At 43.4% G+C, this 23,048-nt stretch overlaps 2 protein-coding genes and 1 long non-coding RNA gene across 3 annotated transcripts; all 3 read left to right on the forward strand.

Annotated features, from left to right (window-relative positions):
- The first annotated feature begins 2,465 nt into the window (after nt 1-2,465).
- Nucleotides 2,466-21,143, forward strand: LOC143274569 (olfactory receptor 1f45-like). Its single transcript, XM_076578295.1, has 4 exons — nt 2,466-2,584; nt 3,199-4,195; nt 16,850-17,001; nt 19,578-21,143. The coding sequence occupies exon 4, from the start codon at nt 19,580-19,582 to the stop codon at nt 20,501-20,503; it is 924 nt and encodes a 307-aa protein (XP_076434410.1). The 5' UTR covers nt 2,466-2,584; nt 3,199-4,195; nt 16,850-17,001; nt 19,578-19,579; the 3' UTR covers nt 20,504-21,143.
- Nucleotides 3,201-4,148, forward strand: LOC102927745 (olfactory receptor 1f45-like). Its single transcript, XM_006987070.3, has one exon. It carries the CDS (start codon nt 3,201-3,203, stop codon nt 4,146-4,148), a length of 948 nt encoding a protein of 315 aa, XP_006987132.1.
- Nucleotides 13,508-15,726, forward strand: LOC143274568 (uncharacterized). Its single transcript, XR_013053260.1, has 2 exons — nt 13,508-15,076; nt 15,258-15,726. It is a non-coding gene; the product is annotated as an uncharacterized LOC143274568 (long non-coding RNA).
- Nucleotides 21,144-23,048: the final 1,905 nt, after the last annotated feature.

The raw sequence follows: 23,048 nt of genomic DNA on the forward strand, positions 1-23,048 counted from the left end.
TGATGGGGAAGAAGGGTGAGTGTCATGTTTCCTTTCATGTGGATACAGATTTAAATGTGTGTGTATACGTTCATATATATGACCTGTATATGTGTATATAAGCATATATATAACCTGAAAGTAGATGAAGACTACTTGAGGGAGGGGAAATTAGCAAGAAGTTAAGACCAGGATATAGAGGATGATAAGGGAGTGGACATGAGCAAAGTACGGTGATATAGTTTGTAGCTGTTGCTACAAAATCTTTGCCTAATCCAAAATTTTAAAAAATGTATTTCTATTTTTTCTCCTAGAAATGTATCCTTTTAACTTTTCTTCTTATATCTGTTTTACTTTTCTTCATATATATATGATATATATCAAAATGAAAGCAATTATTTCACTAAAACTAATAAATTAATAAAGCACACAATTAAAAACATTCAAGGGTAAAAATGGAAAGAGCCTCTGTAGGTCCAGTTTCCAAATCTGGGAAGGATATAAACAACCAGTTCTTGGTACGTGCCCCTAATGAGGACTTCTGAGGGCTCAGCCCAAGGGGCACTCTAACTTGGCAGCGATCTTTATGGAAAGCTGGATCTCAAGGGATGGAGGATCTACTTATTAGTTCCCAACCATCCAAGCTTGACCAGGGGGAGCCACATGTTTCTCCAGCGAGGAAAGGCCCCTTGGTTTTCAACCCTAACTGTGACTTTCTGTCCTCCAGGGTAAAGCACAGAATCAGCAGAGATGGGGACTCTGGGAAGGACCTGAAGGCAGCAGAGAAAGGCAGGTGAGAGGGTGGGGAAGCAGTGAGGGAGAGCACCTTCACCTCCAACAGCACATGAATCCAAACACATGAAATGCTACTGAGGAAAACGAAGACAGACCTACCGAGTTCCTCGGCGTCTGACCAGGCTCGAAGGAGAAAAAGCCCGTTCTCCCTCATACATGCCAGCCTTTTTCTTACTCCCTGCCGAGAGTGAGAAAACACACCCAGGGCAGAAACAGAAAGGTACAAATTGCTAAACAGAGCACACAGCTACCAGCAAGCATGGCTAGAAGCCTAGAGCCCAGAGCCTCACTTTCCTATACCCCTGGATATTTCAGGCACACAGGCAGCCTTATTCATCCTCTCATCTCCATGTTTGTGCCCATTATTTGCCCCCTTTTACCCTCTTTAGTGCCAACTATTCAACATAGTGTCCCAGAGTCGGGCCAGTTAGACATCCTGCCCATCCCCACAGAGGGGTGTAAGCTTGGACCCAGACCCGGGGATTTAGCAGACTTGATTTTGTGGTCCAGGATCACAAACAATGACGCAGATATACCAGGTGTCTCATATAAATACACACTAGCCCAGCTCATAAGAGATAATGGATGAAGTCAGAGTCAATGTACTGAAGTCACACAGAAGCATTGTCTCCCCACCAGGAGGCTGCAGAGGTGGGGATAGTGGTGCAGAATTCCATTACAGGGGATGCCCAAAGAACATACAATCATTGAGAGGAGTTAGGTACATGATGTGCTGTGGTGTGTGACTTTCTATGGAGGGCCAACTTGCTTAGGGTTTAAACCATGAAATGATAATATATTGTTCAGCAACAGCCTCCTACAGCCAGTCCGTATAGCAACAGAGATGCTGTACTAAGAGCATCCAGGCTAGTGTCAGTCCCACATGATTTTCAAACACAAGAATCCCCCCTTGAAATCCTGCTACCCCTCTCTATCTCTGAAACCACTATGGGATCTGTCCAGAAGACCAGAAGGTAATGTATACTGAACCAGTACCCTCCTGTGTGGGGTGATGCCACCTACCACTCCCTCATGCCTCAAGTTCTTTTAAAAAACATTCTCATAGTGTTTATTTGTGTGTAAGAGCATGTGTGCACATGCCATAGTACACATGTAGAGGTCAGAGAACAACATGTAGGAGCTGGGTCTCTGTCTAACACATGGGTCCCGCTGACTGAACTCAGGTCACTGGGCTTGATGGTAGGCACTTTGCCCACTGAGTCTTCTCCCTGGCCTTCATCCCTCATATTCTAAAGAGGGCAAGCCATGTTCCAGCTTTTTCTATTAACCTCACCTTGTCTCAGGTCTGGGTATTAATCCCAGCTAGATGACTTCACATTTCAGCACTGTGGCTTAATTTCCCTGGTATGCCTCCCATCAGCGGTCGAATTGTTACTTCCTGAGCGTCTACACACAAGCCAGTCCTCTCAAAATGTTCACTAGCGCACCCTCTGTCCCAGCAGGCAGACCGGATCACACACAGTCATCCCTCTCACTTCCCTTTCCCAGGCCTTTGGTCACCGAGGGAACAGCTCCCCTCTCTCCCTATTTAAGTACCCCGAATCTTCACAGAGACGCAGCAGACACGGTTTTCAGCTGCCTCCCTTGACTGTGCTGGTTTCTTATCCTGAAGTTTATTTTTAGATGTGAGTTGGCTCTTTTTCAGTCTGTGAATCTCTTTCTTCCAATAGAAAAACATCCCAGTTACTTGAGTACCTGCACCATCCTTTTCTGACAGCAGGAAGGAGAACTATGCCTCTCAGGCAGCTCAGTGCATCCCAACAGCTGATGGATGACAACTGAAGGGCAGGTAAGACTCCGAACAAAACTGTTCATCTGGCCTCTTGACTCCACAAAGAGGAAATTAGAAAAGCCACAGATAAAATCTTCAGGATTCTAGTGTGGCATCAGATATAGGATTTACCTCTGGGTTAAATTTTTAATAAATGATAGTCATTTAAAGCATAGTATAAAGAAAACAACAACAGCCCCACAACACGACACTTCCACTGATTTAAAGCTATCGCTTTCACTGGCTCTGTGAATGTGGATAAATCACCTCATCACCTCAAGCCTCAGTTGTTTCACCTATAAAGTGCAATATAATTCCACAATTATTAGGCGAAGGGAAGTTTTGCACAGGAAAGAGCCTATACATGCAAACAGGAGTGAGCAAGAACACAGTTATTGTATTTTTGGTTGTGAGCCTAGCCTTTAACGGCTGAGCCATCTCTCCAGCCTGAACACAGCTATTGTAATCAAAACCCTATTAAAATTAACTAGGCTCTTCTGTAAAATTGCTCAGGGGGACCACTCAGTTTTAGTAAATTCTCAACCAACAGTTCAGCTCTCCCAAATTTATGATCTTTTTGCTTAAGTGTTGACATCCAATCTTACCTTGAAATGGAACTTTCTTCCCCAAAGATATGGACAAAAAGAACCAGACATCAGCCACAGAATTCCTCCTCCTGGGACTTGCTGGGCAGTCAAAGCAAGAAGAGGTCGTCTTTGGGCTGTTCTTGGGGATGTACATGGTCACCATCTCTGGGAACCTTCTCATCATCCTGGCCATCAGCTGTGATCCTCATCTCCACACACCCATGTACTTCTTCTTGGCCAACCTTTCCAGTGTTGACATCTGCTTTTCCTCAGTCACTGTCCCCAAGGCGCTGGTGAATCACATTTTGGGAAGCAAGTCCATCTCTTACTCGGAGTGTATGACTCAGATCTATTTCTTCATCACATTCATCAACATGGATGGCTTCCTGCTGAGTGTGATGGCCTATGACCGCTATGTGGCCATTTGTCACCCACTCCACTACACCCTGATGATGAGGCCCAGACTCTGTGTCCTCCTGGTGGCCATATCATGGATCATCACAAACCTGCATGCTCTCTTGCACACTCTGCTCATGGTTCGGCTTACCTTCTGTTCCCACAATGCTGTACAACATTTCTTCTGTGACCCCTACCCCATCCTGAAGCTCTCTTGTTCTGACACCTTTATCAATGACATCACAGCCTTCACTGTAGGTGGGCTGACTTCTATCACACCATTCACGTGTATCACTGTTTCATATGCCTATATCCTCTCCAATGTACTGAAGTTTCCATCCATTCAGGGAATAAGAAAAGCCCTGTCCACATGCGGGTCTCACCTCACTGTGGTCTGCCTCTTCTATGGAGCAATCCTGGGGGTCTATATGCACCCTTCATCTACATATTCGGTACAAGACACAGTGGCCACTGCCTTTTTCACAGTGGTGACACCCATGGTCAATCCCTTCATCTACAGCCTGAGGAATCATGATGTCAAAGGAGCCCTAAGGAAACTCATATTAAGGAGATTCATTTCATCAAAATTCTACAGCTAGACAATTTTAAGACAGAGAAGACTAATTATGGAGCAACTGAGGCTGCAGTAAGTATAATCTTCATTGTTGTATTTCTTACTGGCGTCATATGTTCATGTTGCTGTCTTTAAATACGACACTGATGAATGCTCATAACTGTAAAATTATGAATTTATTGTCTACATATAGAATGCATCCTGTGACCTTTATTTTAGAGATAAACGTGAGAGAAGTTTAGGTGAGTCTGTTTGCTGAGCTCATGTGACATCTCAATGTGCTTTTCATGGTTGTGTCTAGAAGTACTAGAAAATGCTAGTAGATACAAGGACTTTGGGCTCATACCATCTGAAGGTCACATGCAATAATGAAGTTTTACAAATGATCTTTGCAGCATAATGTTGAATGAAATATATGATAATATTTACTGAATTATTATAATATGTTACAGATTATCTCTGCATCAGATTTTTTGTTTTGAGACAGGGTCTCATTATGTAACCCTGACTGCCCTTGAACTCGCTATGTAGATGAGACTGGCCTTGAACTCAAAGAGATCTGCCTGCCTCTGCCTCCTGAGTATTGGGACTTGAGGTGTGTGCCTCCATACCTGGTTTATCTCTGCCCCATCTTATTTAAGGCTCGCACATCCTTGTGATATAATACTCCCATCTACAGCTCAAGGAAATTGAATCAGAAAGAAATTAACCTGCCCAGGCCCACAGAATCACTAATGATCCTTAGAAGTATCCAAGACCTTATTGAAATAGAGAAATAAACTTCCAAATGCTGGGAAGCATGAAGAGAATAGACAAACGCATCCTATTTTGTTCCTGCCACCAGCCTGGAGTGAAAGAATACATGGTAGTTGCTTCTGCAGGAGCCCCAACTGTTGAACAGTCTGCTATCAGGGATCGGTTCTGTCTCCATTTCTGGTCCTTTGATGAGCTGCATAACAAGCCATCCATGAAGATAGGGGGCCAAGAATACATCCTAGGAACACTCCCTGGGTCCATGAAGAGCTTCTGAGGTGGGCACTTAGATGACTGTGAAGGACAATATGCTTGGCTCCTGCTTTCAATCACCTCAATGATTACTTAATAAATGAATACTTTTTTAAATGTTTGTGCGTGGTGTGCCAGCACAGAGTGTGACTTTAATGTGTAATCACTGTGATCACAGTCTCCAGATTTCATGATATTCATCCAGATGTAACTGGTCAGCATGCTGGGTATCAGCATGGAGGTCTGACAAAGGTACTCGGATTTTGGTTCTTCCAGACTCGTTTAGCAATAGCTTCCATCATGAGGAGCTCCTTGTCTGCTGCCAGGACTCCTGGGATGCACCCCTCCCTCTCCCTGCCAGACAATTTCATGAAGAATTATTTCACCATTTAGAGACAGCTCTTTAATAGCCACACAGAGTTTCCAGGGAGCCAGTTTAATGCCAGCTTTCCTTACATTTCCCCTCACATTCCCACATTCATACAACACAAAGCCAGGTGTGGAGGCCCATGCATGTGATCCCAATACATAGGACACTGAGGCAGGAGGATGCAAGTTCATTGCCAGCCTGAGATCCGAGGCTCTGAATTTTACCTCTAGGGCTGGAAGGGAAGAAGCTGTAAATAATAAAATACCAGCAAAAAAGTCTGTCAGGAACCATAAAGATTGGTACTAAATTTTCATGGAAATGGATGTTTATAATCTATTCTGATATAACACATACTATTCAATACATATAGCATTTTTGTAACCAATTTAGTGAGTATGCAAAAAGTTTGGTTGATTTGAATAGAAAGGTTCAAAATTAGACCCAGGTGTAATAAAAGTGGGTTGGAAATCTCTAAGGGTTGATATCCTGCCTCAAACAGTAGGTAAAACAGAATTCCAATCACACTAACCAATTTAGAACTCCATATCCTGCTTCAACAATGACAAAACCCAGCGTTACTTCATGAGAAATGGCCATAGTTCTTTGGTAAGAGGGTGGCAGCCATGAACCACCCACCTTTTTCCATTGCTCAGCCCTACGGTGTTCGCAGGGATAGCAGTCCACTTGCCCAGTGGGGCTGGCTGATGTCACAGAGGCCATGGAAATGCTGTTCTACCAAAATCTGGGGCTCAGTGCTTTGGCTGGTCTGGTGGATCCCTGAGGGAAGGCTGTAGGTAACTACTTTGTCCCCCACATAGGATGCAGAGACTCCCCTCCCTGAGTGGCATTCATTAAGAGGCTTGAGGTGACAGCAATGTTTCTCTATTCTTGCTTCCAATTCGTAACAAGGGCCTTGTCAGTCCACTAGAAGAAAGCTTTGCTGGTGCACTAACTGCAGAGAAAGTGGATCAGCTCCTTTGAGGACTACACATAATTAGGGCTTCAATGCACACATGCACACACACATGAACGCATGCACACATGGACATAAATGTTACACACTGAAGAGGCCTGATGGTCACCAATCAATCAACTAGCTTAGAAAATTAACAAGTGGACAGGTCCACTCTAAAACAAGCAGAAATATTAATGACACCCATACGTCAGGAGGGTTAGCCTAATACCACTAACACAACATAGTACTCAGACACAGATTTGTTTTTGAGACAGGGTCTCACTATGTACATCAGGCTAGCCTGGAACTAACAGAGATCTTCTTGCCTCTGTCTCCCAAGTGCTTGGATTTAAAGGTGTGCTATACCATGACTGTAAGAAATAGATCTTTAATAAAAAGTATATCCTAATGAATCTCAAGTTAGCCTTATCACAAGTCAGTTGTTATAATCTCAAGACAGCCACTAAGAAAGTAACTTAAAATAAACAGTGTAAGAGAGAAGAAAGAATCTTAACTGGCATGCTACAACTAACTTCTAAAAATATGACATTGATGAAAGATATTATGAGGAAAAAAACCTATAAAAGTTTATATTTATATTTCAATACCTAATGGCATGAGTAAATGATTTGTGATCAGTAACCACAGTCAATGTAAGTAGATTAAGCTCTCATATTAAAAGGTAGAGGTTAGTCTAGTGGGTAAAAACACGATTCACTTGAATGTGTATGTGATATATGAGGGAACTTAAAAGATAGAGGAGATATGGAATAACTCTAACAGGTTTGTTATTGCCTTGAAAACAACTTTTAAAACTAGATAAGAGTATCTAGTGAAACTCTGTCAGTGATCTGAAGGGAAAGGATGGAAACACATAAGCCATACAAACATCAAATTTATTTAAAAAAATGATTAGGTTAATATAAGGCTGAAATACACTTTGAGAATACTTCCTAGCATAAAAGGGACATTTCTGTTCATAAGAAAGACAGTGCAATCCAAAAATGTATGTGCATTCAAAATAAAGCTCAACATTCATGTGAAATAAAAATTGGCAGAAATAAAACTCTCTCAGGAATTGTACACATAACTTAAAAGGCCAGCGACAGTGAAAAAGAACTGAGCACATTATTACCCAATTCAATATCACTTGACATTAAAGTGTATTGTACTTTGAAGCGGACACAGATCACGTGACATTACCAGGCTCGGGGCAAGGTGGATGGCTCAGAGGGGAAGAGCACTTGCTCTGCATGCCTGAGGACCTGGTTAGAATCTCCACATCCCACACCTCACATAAACAGCAGATACGGCTGTGAATGTCTATAACCCCAGCGTAGTGAGATGGTGGTAAGCAGATCCCAATGGCCTGCTGGCCAGCAAACCCAGCAGAAATGGCAAGCCTCTGGTTGAGTGAAAGACCTTATCTCAAGGAAATGAACTAGAGATTTATAAAGGAAGGCACTGGACATCCTGCTGTGGCTTCCGCATGTGCATATCTAAAGCCCATACCTGGATACACATAATTGTATACAACACACACATACACAGCTCACAGATTATGATTTTTGACCAAAACAAAAGTCAATCAAGAAGAAATACCAATAACCTATCTAGAAAGTAATCCCAAATATTGGAAATCAAACAAAACACTTCTAAATCATGCATGAGACAAATGGTGCTTTATAGTAGCATTGCCAGGGATCCCAACCAAACCCAAGAGAGCTGCCAGAGGTCTGAGAAGGAGAGTTTCTCCTCACATACCACATGTCAATGGGGCCTTATTATTCTCAGTCTCCAACCAATGAAATGACACCCTCGTTTCTGAACACGTGACAGGACCATACTTCCAACAAAAATCTCTGTGTTCAATGACGACAACAAAGGCAAGAGCAGGAGCAGGAGCAGTAGAGAAGATCGTTTGAATCATTAGGTGGATGGGAGTGCCCCACCAGCCCTGGCAATGCCCTTAAGACAGTCTTCCCCTCCTAATCCGCACAGGAAGTGAGGACAGAAATCTGAATCTCCCTGTGCTCAGAGATGAGATCTGTACCGACTTTTCTGATGCTGTAATGAGACACAAAGGCCAAAGGCAACTTAGAGAAGCAGCAGTTTATTTTGTCTTCCAGTTCAGGAGGGAGAGTCCTTAAAGCCGTGAAGGCCCAGCATGGCAGTGAGAAGAGGAGGTTGGCTGACCTCATGTTCATCCACACACAGGAGGCAGCAAAAGGAGAACAGGAAGTGGGGTGAGGCTAGAAACCCTCAAAGCCTGCCCCCTGTGATGCACTTCCTTCAGCAAGGCTGTACCTCCTAAGGGTTCCCACACAGCAGCTCCAGCTGGGGACCATGGGTTCAAATCCAAGAACTTAAGGAGGGCATTTTCTCATTCAAGCTACAGCACGATCATTATCATCTACTTCTCTGCACTTCTTTCTTTTCTCTAACTTGTAAACAAGAGTGAGCCAGACACACAAAAGGAATGTCACAGGATTTCCCAAAGTGTCCTGGGACCTGAAACAAACCTCTGAATGCTCAATGAAGAAGTCTGGGAATGCATAGATTCTTTGAAACTAGCTTAGTTCTCTTTATAATCAATGTTCTCCTTCCTAAAACATAGAAGTTGCCATGAAACTGTGAAGCGTTTATCTAATTGTTCTTTATCAATAAAAAATCGGGAGTCAGATAGCAGGGTAAGAACCTGAATGATCAGAGAAGTGATGGAGAAGCCACCAGTGACCTCCTTAATCCAAAAGGGCTGAGATCCTCTCTCAGCCCCGCCTCACTACTTCCTATCTCCTATCTGTCCTCAGTCCCCCAAGACCTCTATTGTTAATTTTGGTCAGCTAGTGGCTAGCTCTGCCCTCTAACTCAAAGCAAGCTTTATTATCAGAATGTGACCAAAATATCACACAATAAAACTGACTGTGATTAACTCTGCCTCTTGCATCTGATGTAGCTCCTCTCACTGGCATGACATATGGATGGCAACCCTATGAGCTCCTCACCATTGCTGCCTTCATGGCTCATCACCAAAACCTACTTGTGGTGATATTTTATTTGTGCTCTAATAAATAAAACTTATCTGGGGATCAGAGGACAGAGCCAGCCACTAAATTAGACATAGAGGCCAGACAGTGGTGGCACACATACCTTTAATCCTATCACTCTGGAGGCAGAGATCCTCTGGATCTCTGTGAGTTCAAGGCCACACTGGGAACAGAGCCAGGCATGGTAGCACCCACGCCTTTAATCCCAGGGAGTGATGGCAGGAAGCAGAAAGATACATACCAGGAAATAGAGGCTTTTAGCAATAGTTCAATTAAGATCTTTTGGGTGAGGACTCAGAGGCTTTCAGTCTGAGGAAACAAGAGCTCTTGAGACTCTCTTGGGCTGAGGATTTCCTAGAGGTAAGATGTGGCTGGCTTGCTCTCTGATCTTTCAGCTTTCACCCCAATACCTGGCTCTGGGTATTTTTAATAATAAGACCATTTAGCAATTTGTGTTACACCCACTGAAAGTTACTGATGATGTGACTGAAGAATGAGTGAAAAATCCATCTGGAAGTGAGAAAAGGGTGATAAGATCAGTGATGCAAATGTCTGCGGTGGGTAGGTCTAGGCAACAGGAATATGAGCCATGAAGGTATGTCAACAAACATCCTTCTGACCATTTCAACTGCAACTGATGAGAGAAGATATCATGCACCTGTCTTTAAAAAGATTGCCGGGCGGTGGTGGCACACGCCTTTAATCCCAGCACTCGGGAGGCAGAGGCAGGCGGATCTCTGTGAGTTCGAGGCCAGCCTGGACTACCAAGTGAGTCCCAGGAAAGGTGCAAAGCTACACAGAGAAACCCTGTCTCGAAAAACCAAAAAAAAAAAAAAAAAAGATTTTAAGGAAGAAATGTGGTTGGAAAAATGTTCCATCACCTACTGAGTGTCCTGATATGACATCCCTGATACTTTAGAAATGCATTTCCCTGTATTCTCTTGAGGATGCTGGAGTGTACGCCACTAGTTACACAGGAGGACACCTCTTCATCTTGATCTTCACCGGGCTCATAGTCCAGACACATGAAGCTCAGAAGTGGAGCCCTAGCTATAACCACCTCTGTATTGTTTTGTGCTCAGTGATCAGTGCTCAGTGGCATCAGTGGGAGATGCATTTGTCCTCCTGGGCCTTAGGGGGCACATGTGAGAAGGTTTATGAACCATGCACATTGGGTGGAACTTGTAAATAAGGCACATCAGAGTAGAGGAAAGTAAGTCCCGCATGGTCTGGATCCCAGATCCTAGGCTGGAAGGGGCTCCAGTGGAGGGAAGATGCTGCCCTGGTTACTGTGGACCAGATTGCAAGCTTGGGTACAGCTACACCAGTGAGGACATATTGTGGCTGGGTTCAAGGAAGCCTCTGCTCTCAAGGATGGCAATAGCTCCAATGTGAAACAGAAAACAGGTGGAGGAAGACCCCTTAGATAGGGACCTGATATGTTATAAAGAATAAAATGGTCCTGAATTTGACCCCATTATTAAAGGCTGAGATGCTAATAAAGAAATGGCCTGAGCAATGCTGCATGGGACACAGCTGAAACCAGATGATCTTCACCATACAAACAGTTTCAGGATGGCCACATTCACTGTGAGGCTTACTGTTAGCTGTCAGCTTGTCAATCTAGAGTCCCCTGGGAAGGGTTTCTCACTGAGGGATTGTGTAGATTAGGTTGGCCTGTGAGCTTGTTTGTGCTGGGTTATCTTGAGGTGGGAAAATCTGCCCATGATCAGAGGCAACTGTTCCCTAGGCAGATGATAATAGATTGCATGAGAGTAGAGAAAGGGATTCCTCTCTCTCTCTCTCTCTCTCTCTCTCTCTCTCTCTCTCTCTCTCTCTCTCACACACACACACACACACACACACACACACACACACACACACACTAGCCATCTAGTTATCTGAATCAGCAAGTCAGAGACATTGTCTCAAAAGACAGGATAGAAAGCACCTAAAAAACAACACAAAAAGCTAGCTAGCCTCTGGCCCACACATGGGCAGATGTACACAGTCCCACAGACACTGATGCACATACACACTTACACACTCACACACAAATACTAATGATAGAAAGCCAGGGCTGATGTCTGACGTTTGTCCTGTGAACAACTCAACATGGATTGTACATTGTAAGTTTTAGCTTCAGTCCCTTGTGACTTTACTGTGTGTACTGTAGACACCTGTGGTACTGGGATCATATTGTAAGTGAATTGACATCTTCTCCATACACACTAAAAGAAAACTCACAGTGAAAAGGAATGAGGATTTTAATTGAGTGATAATGGAAATTAATCACAGAGACACATGTGGAATGTTTACAGGGAGAATGTGTCCTTTTAAATGCTTACATTAATAAAAATACAAGACTGTGGAGTCTTGAAGATGGCGGAGACAAGCAGACGCAGGTAGGCCTGTGGCAGCGGCCCACGGAGGTAGACGGGTCCGGCGGCAGTGGCCGACAGGGACATTTAGGCCCAGCGGCAGCCCACGGAGGTGGACAGGCCCTGCAGCAGAGATAAGCAGACGGAGGTGGACAGGACCAGCGGCGGCTGCCGACAGAGACACTCAGGCCCGGCGTTGGCCCACAGAAGTAGACAGGCCACGCGGCAGGGACAGGCGGACGCAGGTCGGCCACTCACGGAGGTGGAAGGGCCCGGTGGCAGCGGCCGACAGGGACATACAGGCCCAGCGGCAACTGGCAGAGACATACAGGCCCCGTGGCAGTTCGCAGAGGTGGATGGCCCCCGCAGCAGTGACGGGCAGGGGTAGGTAGGCCCGCGGTGGCAGCCGGCAGAGACATACAGGCCCGTTGGCCGCCTGCAGAAGCAGACAGACCCAGCGGCAGCTGACAGGGACATACAGCCCCAGCGGCGGCGGAGACAAGTGGACGCAGGTGGGCCTGTGGCAGCGAGCCGCAGGGGTGGACAGGCCCGGGGACGGAGAGGGGCGGAAGCAGCTTGGAGCGGGGACGCCCCTAGCCCCAACACCTGGGGAGGAGGCTATCTCCCTGGGTCAGAACCAGGGCGAGTCTGGACACTCCGTCTGGGGACAACCCAGGGCCCAACTGCTAATCCTGTGAAACCCAACAACTTGGAGGTGTTGGTGAGACTACCCTGCTCAGCTGAAACCCATCTGGGAGAGGATTCAGATGCCTACAGTTTGAAGTCTGAAGAAACAAGATCAGCTGAGGAGTTGACAAATGAACAAAACGTGACCTGGGAACACAGAAGAAGGCGCTACCCAGTCACCAAACCAGATCACCAGAATCATAAGTATATAATTCACCGACTGAAATCAGCTGTCCCTGAAGAAACAGCCCAATAGCACCAATTTAACCAAGAACCCCTACTAAACCAAGACTAAAAATTAGAACAAGAGAGGCACTTTCAGACACAGACACCACCTGCACCGCACAGAGGAAAAGATGAGTAGACGCCAGTGCAAAAATGCAGGCAAAAACATAAAGACCTATATGGCAACATCAGAACGTAGTGATTCTACACCTGCAAGACCTAAACATACCATGACAGAAGAAACAGAAGAGATCAACCCTAAAAATGACTTTAAGAAGATGATAGAGGCCCTAAAAGAAGAAATAAAACATTCCCTCAATGAGGAAATAAAAACTTTCCTTAAAGAGGAAATGAAAAACTACCTTAAAGAGGAAATAAAAACTTTCCTTAAAGAGGAAATAAAAACTTCCCTTAAAGAGGAAATGAAAAACTCCATTAAAGAGGAAATAAAAAACTCCCTTAAAGAAATGGAAGAAAAAACGAACAAAAAATGGGAAGAAATCAAATCAAGCCAAGAAAAAGCAATTAAACAGATGAAAGAAACATTCCAAGATCTGAAAAATGAATTTGAGACAATAAAGAAAACACATGCTGAGGGAATGCTGGAAATGGAAATCCTGACTAAACGAACAGGAACTACAGAAACAAGCATAACCAACCGATTGCAAGAGATGGAACAGAGAATCTCTGACATTGAAGACACGATAGAGAAAATAGATTCATCAGTCAAAGAAAACACTGAAGACAAAAAAGTCATAACACAAAACATCCAGGAAATTTGGGACACCATGAAAAGACCAAACCTAAGAATAATAGGGATAGAAGAAGGAGAAGAATACCAACTCAAAGGTACAGAAAATATATTCAACAAAATCATAGAAGAAAACTTTCCTAACCTAAAGAAAGAAATACATATGAAGATACAAGAAGCTTACAGAACACCGAATAGGCTGGATCCAAAAAAAAAGTCCCCTCGCTACATAATAATCAAAACACTAAACACACAGAACAAAGAAAAAATATTAAGAGCCGCAAAGGAAAAAGACCAAGTAACATATAAAGGTAAACCCATCAGAATAACACCAGACTACTCAGTAGAGACTATGAAAGCTAGAAGATCATGGACAAATCTCATGCAGACACTAAGAGACCACGGATGCCAACCCAGACTATTATACCCAGCAAAACTCTTAATCACCATAGGCGGAGTAAACAAAATATTCCAGGATAAAACCAGATTTAATCAATACCTGTCTACAAACCCAGCCCTACAGAAAGCACTAGAAGGGAAAATTCAACCCAAAGAAGCTAAACACATCCATGAAAAATCAAGCAATAGATAATCCCACACCAACATACACCACAGAAGAAACAAGCTGGTGTAGCTATCCTAATATCTAGAGAAAAAGGATGTTTCAAAAGAGAAGTCTTGTGGCAATGCCTCAGTGGTCCAGGTAACTACCAGAACTCGGAAAAGTTGGTTGAACTTGGGATTGACTGGGAGGCCAAAGATTTAAAAAGCAGAAGATTCTCTCAAGACACAAGTTGTGTGATAATAGTGTGTTTTGTGTGTGTGAATGAGAATTTGTAAATGTTGAATTCTAGGCTTCGACAATCATTGTCAGTGCAGATTAAGCTGCAAGTATTTATGCTTTAAAACTTAAATTATAAAGCTAGTTACGTCTTTCTAACAACTAGTTTTAATGTTTATGAGCATATTTTACCTACATTACCTTTTCAGGATGTTGAGAAAGATGCATCACAAGCACAGGCTGGAGGCTGGGGGCTAGATGGTTTTGAGGAAGAGGTCTTGGTGGACTCTTTCATAGAGCAAAGGGAAGCAATGCCTTCTGGGAAATGAGCTAAGTTTTAATCTAGTCTTTAAGATTAGAAGTCAAAAACAAAAATATTAAGGAAAGGAAAACCTAATTGATCTTTGAAGTATTGTTATGTGGAATTGAGTGGGACTTTTGAGGCCTTTCTTCCAGAAAACAAGGACTTGGTTGTCAGGCCTATATTAGGCCTAAACCTTGGTGCCATGTAGTTGTACTTAAATCATTTCAATGGAAAGTGTCTTAGTGATTGGAACTTCTAGTGCAGTTTGGAGTTCTTCCATTTGAAAAATGTGATATTTGCATGGGATTGTTTGAATCTTGTTTTCTAGTCCCTCCCCATCACCACCCTCATAGTCTGAAGGTAGATTTTTCTCTTGATAAAGGAACAAAAAAGGTGAATATCTTGTTTGTAAATAGGTATCTAGTAACTAGTGGTAAACTTGAAATGGTAGAATTCTTTTTTTTTTTTTTTTTTTTTGGTTTTTCGAGACAGGGTTTCTCTGTGTAGCTTTGCGCCTTTCCTGGAACTCACTTGGTAGTCCAGGCTGGCCTCGAACTCACAGAGATTCACCTGCCTCTGCCTCCCGAGTGCTGGGATTAAAGGCGTGCGCCACCACCGCCCGGCATAGGTAGAATTCTTTAAAGCCTAATTCTAGATAGCCTCAAGAAAATGTATCTTAATTACTTTTGAACCTGTATTCACCTTGTTTTTTTCAAATATCTTAAGTTATATTTTCTTTTTCAGAGCTGCTTCTTATTTGGGGCTCCTTTTTTTTTTTTTTTTTTTTTTTAATTGAGGCGTAATTCATAAAAGGGTATATTGTTTTGATGAGACTTTTTACAACTGTGGCTGGATGTCTTTCTTTAGTCTTCCAAGAAGGGCCATTTTACTTTTTTAGAGTTACTTTTAAAAGTCATGAGGTCAACAACTTGGACTACTATGCATGTAAGTGCTAATGCAAATTAAAGCCCAAATTGACCTCCAGCAGCAGTTCATTCTATGTTGACAGTGAGAGAACACTTTGCCTGTTAGGATACTGTTACTCGTGGACTGAAATGCTAAAGAAACCCCTCCCCCTTTTTTTTTTTTTTTTTTTTTTGCAAAAATCAAGGTATATTCTAGGGTTTCCTGGTTGACCTCAACAGATAAACTGAGATGATAGTCTTAGTTCAGAAATGATCTGAATGTAGATTTACAGTCTACGTGTACAACTGGCTAAGTGAGATCGCTTTCACAGTTCTGCATGTATCCCATCGGCTCCCCATTAGTCACTGAACTCTTAAAACTGGTATTGTAACATTATCACAATGTTTTGTGCCAATTTTATAAACTTTACAGTGCAATATGTGTTCCTTTTCCGAGGCAAACCAAAGGTATATTTCTCAAGGTTCTGCTGCTATCAGCAGCGTTGATGGAGGATTTTTTATACATTTGTAATAGATAGAAATAAACCAGAAAAAAAGAAGAAAAAAAAGTGGTGGAGGAAAAGGTGAACACTGCAAGAATACTCAAAAGGGCTGAGAGTTGCAAACGCCAAGAATGGCTTTGCATAGTAAATGGAATAGAACAGCTCTGAACTATAGCTTACTTTTCCTGGTTTGGTCTGACAGAATGATTGAATGCTTTTGTATAAAAATCAGAGCCTTAAAAACAAGGATTTGGTGAGAATGTAAAATGGTGTGCCACTTTGGCAAAACAGTTTGGTGGTTGGTCAAAATGCAAAACATTGTTACTCTGTTACTCAACAATTCTACCCTTAGGAATATATCCTCAAACTACTGAAAATGTGCACCTATGAAACATGTACATGAAGGTTTACAGCAGTGTGTTGCTAATAGTAAAAAAGTTAAAACAACTCAAATAGCTATCAAATACTGGAGAGAAATAAAATGTGGCTTATTCATACAATAGAATATTATTAAGACATAAAAATGAATGAGAAACTGACAGATTAAATAACTTTGGTGAACCTTCATAAAAAAAAAAATACAAGACTGTGGATATGTACTTATTCAGGAACTAAGTTTGTTCCCACTCTTATTTCTTTGGCCCAAGCAGACAGAATGCAAACACTGAGCACTGAGCACACACCCCTAATGAGGACCTCTGAGGAATCAACCCTTGGGATGCCCCAGTGTGACAACAAACCTCTCACCCTCTTGGAAGTCCTGATCTCCAGAGACAGAACCCGCATCTCTTTGTTTTCTCTCCAACACCTAGGCTTCACCAAAGACAGCCAGACATCTCACTCCAGATGTCCTTGTGAGGAGAACGCCCTCAGTTCTCACCCTACGTTGTGGATTTCCCCTCATCCAAGTCCAGGATGGGAGCAGTAGAGACCTGGATTCTGTGAGAGCCTTGGAGAGCAGCAGGTGAGATGGCTGGGGACACAGGCTAGGGACCAGTCCATCCAACAGCACTGATGCCCAGAGACACCTCCATAAGGAAGGAGACTGGGAGGGGGCACCCTCAAACCTTTCTGAAGCTGGCCAAGTTCAGAGGGAAATATTGCTTGTCCTACAAGTGGATAAGGAGGAGACATCTAGAGTTAGTGATGCTGTGAGAACAGGCTCCTATCAGCCTTTACTGGAAAGAGATCCCCTCTCAGACATGCAGGGTTGTCCTATTCCATGCCAAATTTCCTGTTTATGACAGTTTCTTCTCTGTGTTCATTGACTGTGACCCGTGAGTCTATAACAAAGGGGTCTGAGACTTAAGCTACTTTGGATGCTATTCTGAGCCCCATATAGGGAACTGGCAAGTCTAGGAACCACTCAGTTTTAATTGTACAGTCCATGGATCCAAGCTCAGGGACACAGCTACATCAGAGATTTCTGATGAAGTCCTTCGCACGGCTCACAAGAGGATGGTGGATGAAAGCAGATGTCAACTTGCTTAATTCCTCAAACCAAGCATCCCTGTTGATGATAGCAGCTCTGTCTCTCTACGAGGAACCTGCAACGGATGCTGACTTCTCCCTCAGAGGATGCCTGCCACATATCCAGTCAGAGTGGGCGCAATTAAGGGTGTGACATGTCTGAACACACTGCTTTTCCAAGGAAGTGCACTTTGCTGAAGTATCACTATCCCTTTCCCGCAGGAAACATGCCTATGCCGGGCCACCTCCTTTCACAAGTACCTCAGTAGGAGAGCACAGGAGATTTTCACCTTGTTTCAGAATGTGATCTTAGCACCAATTTCAAGTTTGTATACAAATCCCCTTCAAACTGCATTTCCTCTCTTCTCTTCACCTCTGCTCTGGGAACTCTGTCCTCAGTCTGGCACTCTTACATCTGTCTGACTTACACGAAGGAATGCTGTCTGTCCTTAGGACCACCAGTCTGCTTTCTTACATCTGTCTTGGCAGCAGGGGTCGAACTTCCTCCTTCGCCCCTCAGCATGTGGTGCAGCCATAAGCCAGCAACATGGCAGGACCATTGTCTGGGTTACTCTACCCCTGCTCCAACACTGTGGGTCTAGAGTTACTCTAGGTTTTTTTTTTTTTAAAGCATTTTTCGGGGGTCTTGAGAGACAGCTCAGTTAAAGGCACTTACTGCTCTTATGGGAAACTGGAACTGGGCTCCCAGCACCTACATGATATGTGGTCCACATGGTGACTCACAGTCGTTCATAACTCCAGTTCCAGGGAATCCAATGCCTCTTTCCTACCCTGCCAGCAGAACACTTATACACAAAACATATGAATGAATAATCTAATGACTATTTTAACGACTTCTTATCTCAGCACTTTCTCCTTAATTTCAACAATTAGCTCCCCCAGGACTAGTCACCACACCTAGAGCAGGCACCATCTATAGCCAGTCCCTCCAAATACTCCTTGTATCCCTCTCTACCCCAACAGTCAGGTCTTATCACATAGAGCGGTGGTTCTCACCTTCCTGAGGCTGTGACCCTTTAATACAGTTCTTCATGTTGTGGCAACCCCCAATGATAACATTATTTTCATTGCTACTTCATTACTGTAATTTTGCTGCTGTTATGAATTGTACTGTAAATGTCTGGTATGCAGAATGTCTGACATGCAGCCTCCAAGGGGACATGACAGACAGGTGAGAACCACTGACCCAATGCCTCTGCCTCTTTGTTTGCCTTTGATCAGGTCGCCAAGGAGTACTCTGCTTTCCTGGGCAAGCACCTTGAATTCTCCCAGGAGCATTGCAGCCCAGAAGTCTCACCTGACCTACCCATCCACTCTGCAGAGAGGCTTTGTCAGAGTGTGCATGACTTTGAGATAGACTGATTAGTTTTTTTTTTTCTTAGCACTTGGTAATTGCTTTTCATCTCAGAAAAACACTCTGCTATACTTGAAGCGGGCTTTCTTCTCTGACTACAGGGAGGAGGTGGGTAAGGCTCACATTGGGGCCCTTGTATGAGCTCAGTGACAGATATAATGCCAATAAATCCACCAGCCAGGTCTCTCAGAGTCCACATACTTCCTAACTCTCTGAAAGGAGGAAAGAGTAAAAAACATGGAGATTATAATATAATCAATACAGCACTTGCTCCTTAGTTAAAGTTTCCATGATGAAAGCTATTAACATGTAGACTAAAGAAAAAAAAGCACTAAGCTTGGCTTGAACTTTTTATTCACTTGGTTCCATGAATGGAGTTAAATGACCTAAAGGTCCCATCCTAAATTTCATCATCTATAAAGTAAATTCATCACCTCAATTATTAGACAAAGGTAAATATTGTGTAGGAAATGTCCTATGTGTGGAACTTAGCAGCAGGAATGTAGTTCAGAAAGTATGGGCACTAGAATAGCACCCTGCTGAAATTATCAGGGATTTTATTGCAAGATTCTACAATATTGGAAGCGTGTTGGTATTTATTCATCACCAACCAGGAAACCATTGCACAACAGAAACTGTTCTTGCCTAAATGTTGGCAAATGATCTTACTGACTGATGATACTTCCTTTCCCCAGATATGGGTGAAGATAATGAAACGATGATCACAGAATTCCTCCTCCTGGGACTCTCTGGAAAGTCAGAGCAAGAAGAGGTTGTCTTTGGAATGTTCTTGTGGATGTACTTGGTCACCATCTCTGGGAACCTTCTCATCATCCTGGCCATCAGCTGTGACCCTCATCTCCACACACCCATGTACTTCTTCTTGGCCAACCTCTCCACTGTTGACATCTGCTTTTCCTCAGTCACCATCCCCAAGGCGCTGGTGAATCACATGGTGGGAAGCAAGTCCATCTCTTACATGGAGTGTATGGTCCAGATCTATTTCTTCATCACATTCATCAACATGGACGGCTTCCTGCTGAGTGTGATGGCCTATGACCGCTATGTGGCCATTTGTCACCCACTCCACTACACCCTGATGATGAGGCCCAGACTCTGTGTCCTCCTGGTGGTCATATCATGGGTCATCACAAACCTGCATGCTCTCTTGCACACTCTGCTCATGGTTCGGCTCACTTTCTGTTCCCACAATGCAGTGCACCACTTCTTCTGTGACCCTTACCCTATCCTGAAGCTCTCTTGTTCTGATACCTTTATCAACGACCTGATGGTCTTCACCGTGGGTGGGGTGATATTCCTGACACCATTTTCATGCATTGTTATTTCCTATGTTTACATTTTCTCTAATGTCCTGAAGATGCCCTCTGCCTGTGGGATAAAGAAAGCTCTGTCCACATGTGGGTCTCACCTCACCGTGGTGTCTCTCTTCTATGGTGCAATCCTGGGGGTCTATATGCGTCCTTCATCCTCGTACTCACTACAGGACACGGTGGCCACTGTCATCTTCACAGTGGTGACACCGCTGGTCAATCCCTTCATCTATAGCCTAAGGAATCGTGACATGAAAGGAGCCCTGAGGAAGACAATTCTCAGATGCTAAAATGTGAACTTTTTAGAGATGAGAGGACTCCCGGACACCACGCATCTGTTCATCTCTACAGAGAAAAGGACGTGCTGATTGGTATAGAATTAATGCACAGCTTTTCCTGTGACTAATGACAAATGATCATGGTTGTATTTGTAAATTTGAAGCTGGCAGATGCTCATTTTCATAAAAGCAGTAATTTGTCTTCTCTGAAAAGAGCTTATTGTGAGGAGCACATTTCTCAGACAGAGACACTGGGATAACTGTATTGCTGTGCTTTGACATGGTCCCTCCCGATCTGTCCAACACCTGCTCCCACAGACAACTGGTGCTTCTACAGCACTTTAGAGCTGACATCCTTTCTCTGACCTCTCTCTGGCCTCTGATGAGGAGCATCTAGTTCACCTGCAGGTGGGAAAATGCAAGTTTTTTTCTGCCCCAGGCTTAAGCATGTCTTCTACATTTCACAGCTCAGAATGTACCCTTTGCAGACCCTCTGCCCCCCTTGTGCCCTGTTGGCCTTTTCCTCCTCCTCATGGGCACTGGTGCCACCCAGGGATGGATACCGGAAGCTGCAGACAGTAAGCAAAACTATCTTTACAGGCAGAGCATATGGTGGCATAATAAAGATTTTTAAAGAAAACAACGTAAGACTAAGTCAAATGTTGTAGAATATTATTTTAAGATGTGTTCCATTTGTTTGTGCTGTGGATAATCTGTTTAATGATGCAAAGATGAGTTTCATTCTTTTATGTTGTATTTGTTTAACTCTATGAAGCTGTGTTACTTTTCCTGTCTAAAATACCTGATTAGCCCAATAAAGAGCTGAACAGCAACTAGCAAGGTAGGAGAAAGGGTAGGTGGGACTGGCATGCAGAGAGAATGAATAGGAAGAGAAATCTGAGAGACAGAATTAAGGAAGAGCAAGAGAACAAGGAGAGGAGAATGCTAGGGGCCAGCCACCAAGCCACCCAGCCACCCAGCCAGCCACGGAGTAAGAGTGAAAGTAAAATATACAGAAGTAAGAAAGGGAAAAAGCCCAGTGGCAGAAGGTAGATGGGATAATTTAAGTTAAGAAAAGCTGGCTAGAAATAAGCCAAGCTGAGGCCAGGTATTCATAAGAAAGAATAAGCCTCCATGTATGATTTATTTGGGGACCGGGTGGCAGCCTCCCCCAAAGAGTAAAAGAGCCAAAAGAATAAAAAATAAACCAACTACAATCAAATGTAGAAATGATCCAGCAAGTTACGAGGATTTGCAATTAACAAATAGTTATCAATAGCCTTCATATGCATGGACAATGTCCAGTTACAAGACAGAGTGGGCAAAGAGATCACACTTGTGATAAGAACACACTTGTGGAACACACAAGAATACAGTTAACAGTAAACATGAGCAGCTTAAGGATACTGTAAAGCATAGAGACAGAATTGCACAAGGGAATGCTTCTTCCTAATAAACCATCGATTCTAACATTGCAGAGATGAAGTTTTCTGTTTTTCTCTAACTGAAAAGCTGTAAATGATAATAGAAATACAAGACAATTTTATCTGGCTATAAGCATTAGCACTAGAGTTGCATAGAAACAGATATATGTCTCTATTTATATATAAATCCTCATTATAAACTTCTGTAATCAAGCCAGAGAACAGTCCAAACACTCCACAGACTAGAGCATGAAGTACAGAATCAGACACTTGTGCACAGTGATGGGCAGGAACTTGTAGGGATTGGTCACCCCACATGGCAACCCCAAAGCAAAGAGCCAGTGATGATTAGCTATTTCAGAGCTCCAGAGCCTGCTCACAGTGTGACAGTATCCTGGGGCTCTCTGGTGAAGGCTGTAGCTCTTTGGTGAGAAAGGCCTGGGCATGCGTGAAACACTCTCCCCATTCCTAAGCATGGAGAACAGTCTACTTTCTGAAACTGCTGGTGCTAGAGGTGGCCCTGGGCTTTTGTCTATGGAATTTAGCAGGTGGATATCGTGGAATATTAGTTTAAGATGTGTTACATTTGTTTATGCTGTGGAATATTTGTTTCATGCTGCAACGATGTGTTACATTCTTTTATGTTGCATTTGCTTAACTTTGTAAAGCTGTGTTACTTTGCCTGCCTAAAACACATGATTGACCTAATAAAGAGCCAAAGGGACAATAGCGAGGCAAGAGAAAGAAAGAGGCAGGGCTGCCAGGCAGAGAGAATAAACAAGAGGAGAAATCTCGGTTCAAGAGGAGAGCAAGGAGCAAGAAAAGGTGAAGGAGAGGAGGATGCCAGGTCAGCCACTCAGCCAGCCATGGAGTAAGAAGGAAAGAAACATATATCGGATAAAGAAAGGTAAAAAGCCCAGAGGCAAAATGTAGTTAAAGAGAAACAGGATAATTAAGTTAGAAAAGCTGTCCAGAAACAAGTCAAGCTAAAGCCAGGCATTCGTAAGTAAGAATAAGTCTCCCTGTGTTTATTTGGGAGCGGGGTGATGGGCCCCCAAAGAGTAAAAAACAGACAAAACCAAAATAACTACAGGTGTATGTTTTGACTGATCTGGAGGACCCCTGAGAGAAGG

This window comes from Peromyscus maniculatus, chromosome 8 (genome assembly GCF_049852395.1).
Source record: "Peromyscus maniculatus bairdii isolate BWxNUB_F1_BW_parent chromosome 8, HU_Pman_BW_mat_3.1, whole genome shotgun sequence".
Classification (NCBI taxonomy): Eukaryota; Metazoa; Chordata; class Mammalia; order Rodentia; family Cricetidae; genus Peromyscus; species Peromyscus maniculatus.